The sequence below is a fragment of the Haliotis cracherodii genome, unplaced genomic scaffold, assembly GCF_022045235.1.
Source record: "Haliotis cracherodii isolate W230 unplaced genomic scaffold, xgHalCrac1.p SCAF_6, whole genome shotgun sequence".
Classification (NCBI taxonomy): domain Eukaryota; kingdom Metazoa; phylum Mollusca; class Gastropoda; order Lepetellida; family Haliotidae; genus Haliotis; species Haliotis cracherodii.
In genome coordinates this window covers 62,641,771-62,655,362 of record NW_027266319.1, presented here as the reverse complement: position 1 = coordinate 62,655,362, position 13,592 = coordinate 62,641,771, and the positions used below count along the sequence as shown (strand labels likewise).

The following is a 13,592-nucleotide window of genomic DNA, read 5'->3' as shown; positions in this document are numbered from 1 at the left end:
GGGAGGAAAGCCCCAAGTGATGCAGGTTGCGGACATTTACCACTTCGGTGTAACCCACGGGCACGGTAATGGTGCTGACAAACCTAGACACATAATCGGGGGAACCGGGATTCGAACCCACAATCATAGGTTTCTGGCGTGCCCAAGGGACGCAACTCTGCATAGCGAATCGCGGCGCCTTAGACGACTGGGCCACCCGTGCCCCCCCTCACTCAAAGAACTGACGCTGCCAACTTGCACATCAATACATCTGCCTGTCGTTAACCTACAGAATAAAAAATAGCCATGATGGCCATGGATATGATGGATTATGGAAATGAGAAAAGACTAATCCATTGTCAAGATAGAATTCTGTTAGATATCCATTAGACTGTGTTCAAGATTGCACTGGACTATCAAGCAGGCATCAACAGCCGTATATGAGGGCAGAAGCTTCGTATGTCAAGGGAGACAACTCTTCAATTCCTAAAGATGTCCAATTGCTGTAAATGACGTTGATGGACTTGTTTCTGAAGAACTGGATGATATCAGCATGTGTTAATCCAGGTAATCCACCGACTGTTAAACACAGGCCACTCAATGAATCTTCATTTTTTAGCGTCGACATATTTACTATAATTCCCCAAAAGCTGGAAAACACAAAACATACACAAACAAACTACTCCATGAAAGAAAAATCTCTTCCAAAAGAAATTCCGCCTGTTGGTAAAATCCACAAACGTTGCTCAACCCACGAGGACAACTTACCATATTTTACTTGACAAATATCTCCAACTACTAAATCTCCTACAGAAATCTGTTCCAACTCTCCTGCACGGATTGTGGCAAAGCGATGTTCATGCTCTATCTTGTTCTGAAGTCCACGGAACTGTTTCTCCTTGCTCCAGTCATTGAAAGCAGTCACTAACACTACCACAGCCACGGCCACCAAGATGGCCAGGCCATCAATCCAGCCAGCAGCTTCCTCCACACTTGAATCTGTTCCATGCTCCTCCTCTTCCTGCTCTACTGCAAGCACAAAACACAAACGGTCAGCTTTCAAGTTATGGATTCCAAGTTATGCTCCAGAAATGGAATATGGATGGACAGACAGACCAGATGACTCTATCCCCTCGCATAATATGCAGGGGGAATAACAAAACACCATTTCTATCCTTATTATAGTGTCTCTCTCTTTGTGTGCCTGTGTGTGTGCCTGTTTGTGTGTGTGTGTGTGTGTGTGTCTGTCTGCATGTGTGTGTGTGTGTGTGTGTGTGTGTGTGTGTGTGTGTTGTGTCTGTCTGCATGCCTGTGTGTGTGTGCCTGTGTGTGTGTGTGCGTGTGTGTGAGAGTGCCTGTTTGTGTGTGTGTGTGTCTGTGTGTGTGTCTGTGTGTGTGTGTCTGTGTGTGTGTCTGTGTGTGTGTGTGTGTGTGTGTGTGTGTGTGTGTGTGAGAGAGTGCCTGTTTGTGTCTCTGTGTGTGTGTGTGTGTGTGAGTGAGAGTGCCTGTTTGTGTCTGTGTGTGTGTGTGTGTGCCTGTGTGTGTGCCTGTGTGTGTGTCTGTGTGTGTGTCTGTGTGTGTATCACTGGGTCCCTCTCAGTAAATTTCCAGCTCTATGGTAGTGGCCGGTAAATACATGTAACTATCGATCAGACAATCAGGGCATCGATACTAAGAACAACACCATCAGCCAATCAACAAAGTGAGTGAGTGAGTGAGTGAGTGAGTGAGTGAGTGAGTGAGTGAGAATTATTCATTTCTACTTTCATATTCATGAAAAAATAGTATTCTCACAGGCTTGAATCAAACTTACAGGAACTGCCATTTCGCCAAGACCTTGTGCCCCTCAAATTCTATCATCAGTCATAATATCTATATTGTTTTATCTTGGTCTTACAAAACTTGAGAACTTATTACAAATTCATTTAGCAGTCAGTCATGTGCGACCCACAATGGTGATGTTTGTAAAATATCCATTTCCTGGGTAGCTGCTTTCCTCGTTCTCTCAGCCAATTGTAATTGATCAACGAAAAAAGCTTTCAAATCCAATTTCAGAAATATGCTACATCTGCCTGTCCTCCTGAACACCGAAAAAAACCTTTCATTTTGAGTCATTGTAGAATTGGAAATGGTGAATATTTAATGAACAACATCAATATATTGCATTTAAGTGTTTGAACAAGAAGTTGTGGGCGCATTCCCAACTGCAGTTCGATATCTTATCTTTTGCAATTCCTTGTTCACAATTGTGAGCCTGATAAAGTAATATTCCATCTTCCTATGGAAAACACACATTGAGAACAGGGGGAGGCAAACAGAATGGTCAATAGATGAGCCATTCCTTTGTACCCCCTAAGTAGCCGATATGCATGCTTATCTTGATCATAACAAATCGATATTGTATGTAGTTTGAAAAATAGTTACACAAATTCTTTCTGTTGTTGGTTCACAAAAAAGTGCACAAAAAGTACAAAGCAATTGTCTATGTTGACTTCATTTGGGTTCTATTTTATATTTATTTATTTGTTTGTTTGCTGTTTAATGCTTGACTTTGCAATATTTCAACTATATAACGACCGCCTGTAAATAATCATGTCTGGACCAGACAATCCAGTGATTGATACTATGAGCAATGATCACATCGTCGTGATACGATGACAGGCAATTAAACCAAGTCTCTGAGCCTGACCACCCAATCCATTAAGTCACCTCTTATGACAAGCATGGATAGTCACCCTAATCTAACCAGGAATCCCAATGGGTTTTTGTAGTATTATGTATTAATGACAAGGTCAAATACGCACATAATGGAGAGATTATTAACACATTTACACATGTACCTAAACGCACATAAGCGTAAGAAGAGGAACGAGAATAGAAATATCAAGACAAGCATTAGCTTTATACTAGGAAAAAGGAAGTGCAGGAAGAATTTCCATCACAGGCCAACATGACACAACATGCTGCTAATCTTGTTATTTTAGAGACTCCTAAAAAATGTCAACTTATAACATATAGTCGCAGCGCAAAGAGCACCAGAAAGAAATGCTTGTGATGTCTCCCAGCACTGCAGATGTATATTATTTATAGCCATTTTGTGTTTACAACTCCTTTGACCTTGACAATCAGGAAGGGAGCAATGTCGTGCATGTTTCCGTACAATACAGGTCTGTCTAGCACCAAAGCTAAAACACCAGCGCCAGCTGGCGCTCTGTCAGGGATTATTGTAGTCATTTGTATTGTTTTTGTGGGTGAGTGGGTGTTTAAGTGAGTGAGTGAGTGAGTGAGTGAGTGAGTGAGTGAGTGGGTGGGTGGGTGGGTGAGTGAGTGAGTGAGTGGTTGGGTGAGTGAGTGAGTGGGTTGGTGAGTGAGTGAGTGGATTGGTGAGTGAGTGGGTGAGTGAGTGAGTGAGTGAGTGAGTGAGTGAGTGAGTGAGTGAGTGAGTTGTTGAGTGAGTGGGTGGGTGAGTCGGTGAGTGAGTGTGTTGGTGAACGAGTGAGTGAGTGAGTGAGTGAGTGGGTGGGTGGGTGAGTGAGTTAGTGAGTGTGTTGGTGGGTGGGTGGTTGAGTGGGAGTGCAATTGTGAGTTATTTAATGACATTTAAAGTTTAAATCACAGGCAATGCATTGGACAAATTTGTTACAAATTTCACTTAATCATATTGGCAGAATTTGCTTCAAAATTTTATGATTCTGGCAGATTAAAAACGACACAATTCATCCCTGTGTAACATGCATGACAAACACATTACTATACTTTAGCATGCCACATTGTGTGGCCATTCGTAATGACCTATTGTGTGATTTACATGTGTGACTGCATAAGAACACCTCACATTGATGCATGGAGCAACACCTAACAGCTGCTGTAGTGTTCAATAATCAAGCATGTATTTACGGTCGTGTGTGTTTACCATTGTCAGCTCTGTTCAACTATGTATTAATAAAGAACTTATGCTTGGATACCCACACATTAAATCAATATGATGGCAGGCAAAAATAAACTGCAAGTAAATTATCAATAAAAAATTTAAATTCTGATTTCAAACACTGGATCCCCATACATGCAGTGTTAGAAATCAGAATTCGTAATGTTTTAATCAAATTCATCCATTCCCTTCCTCAGTCTCTCATTCCCAATTTCACACCTTCCCTCAATCTCATTCCTTTTCCTTCATCTCTGTCTCAAGATCCGAAGATTTCAAACTATTCCTCCCTGATGACCTCTGCCTCCTTCCTTTTCTCTCTTTATAACTATCTCCCTCTCAAGATCTCAATTTCTATCAACACACAAATCCTTTGTTCAAAAATATTTTCCAAGTGCAGTCCTACTTTTATTGTTCAATATGATTGTTTGGTTTGTTTGTTGTTTTACGCCACACTCAGCAATATTACATCTATATGACGGCGGTCTGTAAAATAATCGGTTTGGACCAGACAATCCAATGATTGATAGCATGAGCATCAATCCACGCAATTGGGATCGATGACATGCATCAACCAAGTCAGCGAGCCTCCCCTAAGTGACCACCGATACCGTTATAGTCGCCTTTTACGGCAAGCATGGGTTGCTGAAGACCTATTCTACCAAGCATCTTTACGGGTCGGTTGACAAGGTGGCGATACTAAATAGACCCTTGAGGCCAGTGATGACACTGAAGGGCCGGAACATCTCTGCAATGTAAACCAACAGGACCAACCCGTCAAGCAGTGATAGGAATGTGGCCCGGTGACCTGGTCTCCGTGTCGTCACACCGATGCCTGTCTACCTGTCTGGGGAGGGTGTTGTGTTTTATACGCCTGTGTGTTACTTCAGGTAGGAGGAATGTGTAGTTAAGTTAAGGTGTAAAGTGTAAAGTGTAAAGGGTTATGTTTCACTTTTGGGATTGGGTCTACTTCGTAAAACATTCTCATAATAACATGTATTTACCAGGGCATGGAACAGTGGACTTGAGAGTCCTTGACATCATAAGAGAGTGAGTGAGTGAGTGAGTGAGTGAGTTGGGTATAATGCTGCTTTTAACATTATTTCCAGTTAATGTTTCAGGAAAGCCAAATGTGATGCAGGTCTCAGACGTTTACCACTTTGCTGAAACCCATGAGCACTGGTATGGTGCTGACAAACCTAGAAACACATTATAAGAGAGAGGGAGTGAGAGAGATTAAGAGAGGGAAGGGAAGTAGAATGACTGATTGAGAGAGAAAGGGGGGGGGGGGGGAGGGAGGAGAGAGAGAAAAAGAGAGCATTGCATAATGCTGAACAGCAATTAACTCTGTAGGATATGCAAGATTTAAGAAATATCTCACACATTACAAAACATGTTCCGACCTATCTGACCTATATACAGACAATTCAATCATGGGAGGCTGTTCATATTTCAGGCAGCACAGTCAGTTTGATGAATACAGATAGTAACCAACATCTGTTGCAGCGTTCTGTACATGCAGGAACGTGACCCAGCTTGACACATTCTGCTGACGTCTACAGGATGGATGACAATAGGATGACAAGATAACCAGTACACATTTACACTGATTTACACTGGGAGGATTCCGGGGAAGAATGTAGGTCACCAGCTACCTACACATACCGATAGTACTAGCCGGATAGTACTAGCCGTTAAGGTCTGGGTTAGAGTAGGTCCTGGCTTGCCATAACCGGTGACTATGCTTGTCATAAGAGGCTACTTAATGGATCGGTTGGTCCGCCACTGTGACTTGGTTGATAACGTGACGTCATATCCAAATTGTGTGGATTGTGTGATGTCAATCACTGCATTGTCTGGTCCAGATTCAATTATTTTTCAGATCGCCGCCTTATAACTTAATGCGGCATGAAACAACAAACAAACCTCCAACCTTAACAGCCACCTACATCTCTTGACCACCTCCCCCCCCCCAATCCATCAACCCCATCACACCCAACCCCCTACCTAGAGACGATGTCCAAAACTCCCCTGCCTACCCAAGACCTCCATCATCCCTAGAACCTCCCCCCCAACCTATAGGTCCCCCCTCCCCCTCTACACACATCACTTCAGTTTAACATTTCCATACCCTCAACAGAGTTACCTTTATTTAGAACTACATTCCATTCCATTACATGGACAACCCCACCCCCTGCCGTTTCCCTCAACACCAGATCCCCACCCTCCGGGGCCACATTCTCCATCCCCCCCAACTGTTTCCCTTTGCCCCTAGATCAATCAAGGATAATGAGTTTCACACCAGTGTGTGTGTTGCCATGGCAACTGTAGACAAACTTTGTGCAAGGTGGGAGTTTGTTCGAAGAAGAAAAAGAAAATTTATTGAATAGTTATGAGGTAAGGTGGCCAAGCATAGATGTACAGCAAAGCTCAAAACCACCAACAACCAAAATATTTCTCTCCCAGCAGAACCAGAATCTAGCAACCCATAAGAGAAGAGAACAATCATTCTAATTTGAGAGTTTAGATTTAACACTAATTAACAGCAAAAACTACTTAAGCTGCCACACAATTCACAATTACACACCTGTGCTGATGTAGTCATATGCTTAGACATGTGGCTCAGGTTGCCTGAAAACTTGATAAACGATTAAAATAAACTGATACACCTAACCAAGGTTCACTCTTGCTTAAGGGGGCTGTGGGGTAGCCTAGTGCTTAAAGCGTTTGCTCGCCACGCCGAAGACCCGGGTTCGATTCCCAACATGGGTACAATGTGTGAAGCCCATTTCTGGTGTCCCCAGCCGTGATATTGCTAGAATATTGTTAATAACGGCATAAAACACTACTCTCACCTGGACAAGTGATGTAGTGAATGAGTGAGAGTGTTGAATTTGATGTCACTTTGCTGCAGTATCATGGCTGTGATTCACATCCTCGACCCATGTGGGGAAATGAGTGTGTGTATGAGTTGGGTTTAATGACGCTTTTAACAGTATTCCAGTTATATCGCGGCGTGTCAGCTTTATGTGGGAGGAAAACCCGAAGTGATGCAGGTCTCAGACGTTTACCACTTCGATGAAACCCACGAGCACGGGTATGGTGCTGACAAACCTAGAAACATAATCGGGGCGAACCGGTATTCGAACCCACAATCATAGGTTTCTGGCGTGCCCAAGGGACACAACTCTGCACAGTGAATTGCGGCGCCTTAGACGACTAGGCCACCCATGACACCTGTGTGGGAAATGAACCTGGAACCTTAGCATGATGATCTAACACCTTAGCCACTAGGCTACCCACCACCTCTCTTGATATGTAGGAATTGTTCTCTTTAAGGGGGCTGCAATGATGAGACTAAATAATTCACTTTTTTTTAAATTGCATCTGTTCCATAATGGAATGTTTCTGCAATAAATATTATTTATCTAATTTTCTCTATACAATTATTACTCAAGTTTATATTAAATTCCTTATTAATCTGACAGAGAACCTGTTGGTAAATATAATTAAATTAACACCATTCGTATCTTATCTGATGGTGACTTTAGACCCCAATCAGATGAAGCAATAAACAAATATTTAGCTGCCTGATGTTATGAAAAGGAGAAAGGTTGCGATAATTCTCACCCCAAATAATGTTAGAGTGAACATCTATGCACTGAGTAAACTTGTTAGACTTACATCTAGTCTCTGAAATGAACATATCGTACAGAAAAAAAACAGTTCTTCAATTATCTTAATAAAAATATTATTAAAATAACCCCAGTGACTCTTTTCATTTTCAGTTACTGCAGTAATCAAGACTTGCCAAACATTATAGACTTGCATGGGCTGTATTTGATATATTTGAATCAGGGTCTGTAAGACAGACTATAGGCCTGTCAGAGGCACTCCTTACATTTCACAAAGATGGAGCTCTCAGGCATCGCTCAACACCCAAATGTCTACTGCACTCATATACTGTTACCACATCTCAAGTTCTGTTTGTGTTTTCATTGTCTGCGACTGGATCCTACAGATCCACACCTCTACATTAACCAGTGCAGCAACAACTTCATCCTCCACAGACAATTCTGGGCACATTTCTGTCAGCATATGGACACATCGTGTTCTTCATTACAAGATGGTTTATCTGATGAAATCATACAACTTGACAGGCACTAAAACACACAAGCAAAGGGGAGGCTACTCTAAATAGACAGATGGAGATTGGTGTTTATTGTCCCGAGATTGAACGATGCTTACAAGCAAGGGATCTTGATAGGGTTTCTTTCACAGCTTGCCATAACACCTTTGAATAGATGAGAGGGTTGGCATTAAAGTCACTTTGAACAGTATTCCCCGTGTCTGCTTGAGAGAAAGTATTCTGTCTGTCATGGTTTGTTGTTTTAATGCTACAATCAGCAATATTCCAGAAATATTCCAGCATTACGAGTCTGAACCAGTCAGTGAATATTGCTTCACACTTCATCTGCATTTTTGTAGCTATTCGCAGTCAGGTCTGACCAGAGGAGTGGGTGAGTTGGGTACAGCGCCACTTTTAACAGTTACATCACGGCGTGTGGGAGGAAAGCCAGAAGTGATGCAGGTCTCAGACGTTTACCACTTTGGTGAGACCTGGCGGATCGCCTCAGGTAGTCTCCGGCCAGACCCATGAATGAAGGTCACTTTGTGAGAAAAGCATGTCCTGAGTGTACCATGATGAGAAGTACTGAGAACCACGGAAAATCTTGCAGACCAGAATACGGACCATTTCTCAATTTACCAGCTGTTTACTCTGACAATACACATTATTTACTGAACAGCCAAATTTCCGATGAAACTGGTAAAACTATTTGTATCTCTTGTGGCAATTGCAAAATATCTTCATTAATATTATATCTATAAAAATACATCAAACTGTTGTTTCCGATTGATCATGAGTTTAATGACATCACATTAACTGTGACTATTATAGGCAAACATATTCTACAGAATTGCACAAATAAATATAATCTAACCTGATGATTGCCATTCAAATGTCCTGTTTTTATTGATCTCCCAGTTTGTGCAGTTTGTGGCGTTAAGAAATCGATCAATGTAAGACCACAATGGACTCCTTAGAAGCTTGATGGTAAGGAAGGCCTTCAATCCTGAAGGAAACCAAGTACTGATTTCTCTCATACATAGGAATACTCGATCCCTTACTGCTTAGAGTGAAAGAAGAAATCCACATCCATCGACATATATCCGCAAACCCACTTTCAACAGAATGCGAGTGAATTAATCCTACACGTAGAAAGAAACTTTACCTTTAGGAAGTGTACAAATCTTCACGATTTAATTAGGACAGTATCATTTGAAAAGGCCTCATGCACTTGGGTACACATTTTGCCACCATTTTAAGCTTCAGCATAAGTGACTAATTCTGTCACCATGAGATGCAACAATGTTGCCAACATGATACAGAACGTGGAGCAAATCACAGTGTGAGATATGGGCAATATGCACCATCAATACGGTTTTGTATACAAGGAGCATTGCGTGTACAAGATCACCATGTATTGATGATGGGCAATATGCAACCCTGTCAAGTTTATGGCGATATTTTAGAGAGTATTGAATATATTGAAACATAGGATTATTTATTTATTTATTTATTTATTCAGAAAATACTGACATACAATTCAAAGAGACTGCGGTGATTGGACCTATTGTCATTCCACAGTGAAACACAAGCGGGCAGATGCAGCTTAATGGACTGGGTGAACAGGCTCGGTGACTTGGATGATTGCATCTCATCCTCCCCCAACGAAATCATCAGGGACGATGAACACAATATCAATCACTGGATTGTCTGGTCCGATTATTTACAAACTAATGACTGGAATATTGCTGAACACAGAGATAAACACAAATTTTGAAATTAAACAGAAAGCCTCAACTTCCTCAAGGAAGAAAACCTAAGAAAGATACAATTACATATTCCATCCAAAAACAGAAGAAGGGAGTGCACCACGAACAATGTAAACATAACCTCCATAAACAAACAAGAAAATCAAGTATATTCAACTACAAAACCTGTCAAAAAAATATTTCTGTTTCTTTGAAAAAGAAGGAAAAGGTTCACAAATTATGAAAAACATTTTTAAAAACAAACATCTCATTTAGTAAATACACAAACAAAGCCAATTCAGCTGTCAATAATGTGACATTTACTGCAAGCTGTAAATCTTTATTCCTTACTGAAGCCGTTTTTGATTAATTTAGCAATGCCCTCCCACACAGCCAAGTCTGTGGACACGCTTCCTGCAGTCTCAAGTCCATAAAAGGCAACAACGATGACATAGACAGAACCGCTGTTGACAACAACAATGGTCTCATATGACTAAACCCTACTGCAATTTACAATAGCAAATTGCTTTGGGTTCAACAACAGGGGGGTTTAATCACACTTGTGATGCCGACATGACGATAACTGGTCTAAATTTAATTTGAACAAATGATCAAAGAAATGTGAACCTGTTGTTGGGTTTAATCCATAGAATGAAAACATCATTAGCAAATATCCTAGGCACCGATTTATTTCAAAGAAGAACACGAACATAATGTTGAAATGTTTATTACTTAAGCTGAAAATTTGTTTGTAATTCTATGTCATCATGAAAACAAAGTTGAAGCTTCATCGGTTTTCTATCTGTCAAATTCAAGTCTACAAGAATTTTAATCAGTTTGGACTTTCAATAACGTGTAAAATGAGGTCTGCATATTCCAGGGAATTACAAGGCATTACAAGGCCAGAGCACAAGTATAATGCATAGCTGATTGTACATTAAGGGTTTAAGCTAACACAAATTACCATATTTGCCATAAAGTGAGTGAGTGAGTATGGTTTTACGCCGCTTTTAACAATAATCCAGCAATATCACGGCGGGGGACACCAGACATGGGCTTCACACATTGTACCCATGTCGGGATTCAAACCCGGGTCTTTGGCGTGACGAGCGAACGCTTTAACCACTAGGCTACCCGACCGCCCCTCGCCATAAAGAATGCTCTGGGCACTTAGAAAATTGATGCACGGGTGGCTGCTTATTGCAACCATAGAGGAGTTTGTTGTCAGAGATATAGCGGTAACAGACTTAGGTAAAACATCCATTAAACTTGAACTTTTTTGGATAATAGTGAGTGAGTGAGTGAGTGAGTGAGTGAGTGAGTATGGTTTTACGCCGCTTTTAGCAATATTCCAGCAATATCACGGCGGGGGACACCAGAAATGGGCTTCACACATTGTACCCATGTCAGGAATCAAACCCCGGTCTTCGGCATGACCAGCGAACGCGTTAACCACTAGGCTTCCCGATCGCCCATGTTTGTGGAAAGAAATGCTGTAGTGACTCTGGTCTCAGATGTTTGGGCCTCCCATGCCCCCCTCTCCTTCCGTAAAAAGATCTGTAGTGTGCACATGAAAATATGGATCATTATGTAAATGTTTAGGGTTAGTATTAGACGTTTAGATTAATTTCTCTCACAGATTGGTCGAGAAGTTGGTCAGGGGCATTTAATATGGCAAACACAGCACTGCAAATTTAAAACATGGATCTTGCTAAACAAGGGTTGATGAACGTTAAGCTTGTCATTGCTTCCATGATCAAATGACAGGATCGGGTGCCCATGCTCTCTCTGTGCACTAAACCAAATCAATGGCCTCTCTCCCACGCGTTCTCATTGAGCGGTAGGAATATCCATAGAGACGTCTCAAAAAGGGAATGTTATTAAATGACTGACTATCTTGTAAAATCAATATTTGCAGTTAGTTGCTCTGCAGATGATTTTGTCGATAATTATACCGATACTGATGACATTTTCAAAACCAATTCCCCAAGGATTGACATGAAAAAGGTTAAATATATCCTCATGGTGAAATACATTTTCTTCAAATTTCCAGTCTAGGAATAGTGCCATTAACGTCTGCCCAATTCTGGTTGAAAAACATTCAATTTCCTCTCATGCACAAGCTAAACACGTTTTCACATTTTCACCCTGATTTTTGATAGCTCATGAAATGCAAACATTATATGACAAAGGAATACCATACATACACATTATCTGAAAAGCAGTTAAAAGGACGACATATTACTTTCACATTCAGACAGGACAAAAAACTTTGTGGAACATAATTAATTCATCTTCAGAGGAAATAATTGGGTAACCTTTCACAATGATAATGGGCACTATTCTTAAACAGCAATAAAGGGTCAGTTCATCCATATTTATCCATGACTTGTTAAAGAGACATTTCATTAAATGAATATCAAGTGTCAGGAAATTGAAGGTAAATCTTCAAAGCGCATGTTATTTCGCAGTGTTCTTCTGTTTGCACTGATGAAGGAAGCTCCCTTGGTATTTCTTTGCACTCTTGTCCTCAGTGTGTTTGCAGTGGTGAGTATACTATCAAACGGGTGTGGAATGAAACAAATGTTTGCTTATCCTTGAGCAAATAAACCGTTAAAATCTACTTGTCCAGGATTAAAGACTACTTGTCCGATATGTTCTTGTCACAATGTTTATTTTCAGCGAGTGTTCTTTGATTTGTGTCCACTTTCATTTGTTTTCACTGAAAGGACCTGTTATATTTGCTCCTCACCAATCACTGGTGAGTGAGTGAGTATTGTTTTTCCCCACTTTTAGCAATAAAGCTTTCAAAAGGTTTTATGGTAGACATCTGGAGGACATTTCCAAATTTGACGCATCAGTGACAAAAATGATGTCCGATGCAATTCCCTATTTTGACTTGTATCCGTGTTTTTTCAGAACAATTGACTTGCCTTTGCATGTGTTTGTGATGGGTGCCACTGGTGGGGCAGGATACATTGTTATCATTACTATTTTATAGTGATTCATAAACACATGCTCATGATAAAGTCAGCATCCTATCATCGACTCTGCTTTCTGCAGAGATTTTTATTGGATATGGAAAGGGTTTTGTAACTTTACTCGATCACGTATCTAAACCTAACTACCAATACAACATGTGCACCACCGTCACTGCACTTCAAGGCATACTTCCTTCCTCCTGCACACTGCTCAAGGAACAATGACCGCTCAACAATGCAAGCTGTTGCCTAGCAACCTGATTATTGCAGTTTCATCTTCATAAACAACACTTTCTACATCCTCCACGATAACAAGGTGACAACGGATGGCTGAAAGATGAAAGTCTATTTAATGGCTGAAAGATGAAAGTCTATTTAATGGCTGAAACATGTAAGTCTGCCTGTGCCCTTCACCTGATCATATCCATTCAATACACTGGCGCTCCATCTACACAAACACGAATCAACAAAGACTAACCTCCATCAATAACACTGAAGGCATTACTTCCATCAAATGAAAGCAGAAATTTATTAGCGCCAAAAGCCAGGTATTGTATTGATCTCACATAAAATCACTACATCTTGGTACAAACTTTATAGCAGTTTAGGTGCCAAATCTCGGTCTCACTACAAATCGATGGAATTTGACATTTTCATAACTCGCCAACATAACTAATTTTTCATGAGCGCTATCCAAGTGCTTCCTTGCAGAAGACCTGACACCGGTTTTCCTTTTTAGGTAATGTCACATATTGTATTTGCTGCAGTCTCAGAGGGATGTCTGACATTAATGGCATGTTTTAATCAGGCAGCATACACACACATGCCAG

General features: G+C 40.9%; 1 protein-coding gene across 14 annotated transcripts in view; it reads right to left on the bottom strand.

Moving 5' to 3' along the window:
- Positions 1 to 13,592, bottom strand: part of LOC139446763 (plasma membrane calcium-transporting ATPase 2-like) — a 186,237-nt gene that overhangs the window by 45,565 nt on the left and 127,080 nt on the right. For all 14 annotated transcript variants that reach the window (XM_071228086.1, XM_071228085.1, XM_071228084.1 and 11 more), the window contains one exon: positions 748 to 1,008. In XM_071228086.1, the coding sequence (XP_071084187.1) occupies positions 748 to 1,008 (261 nt within the window). The remainder of the gene's footprint in view (positions 1 to 747; positions 1,009 to 13,592) is intronic.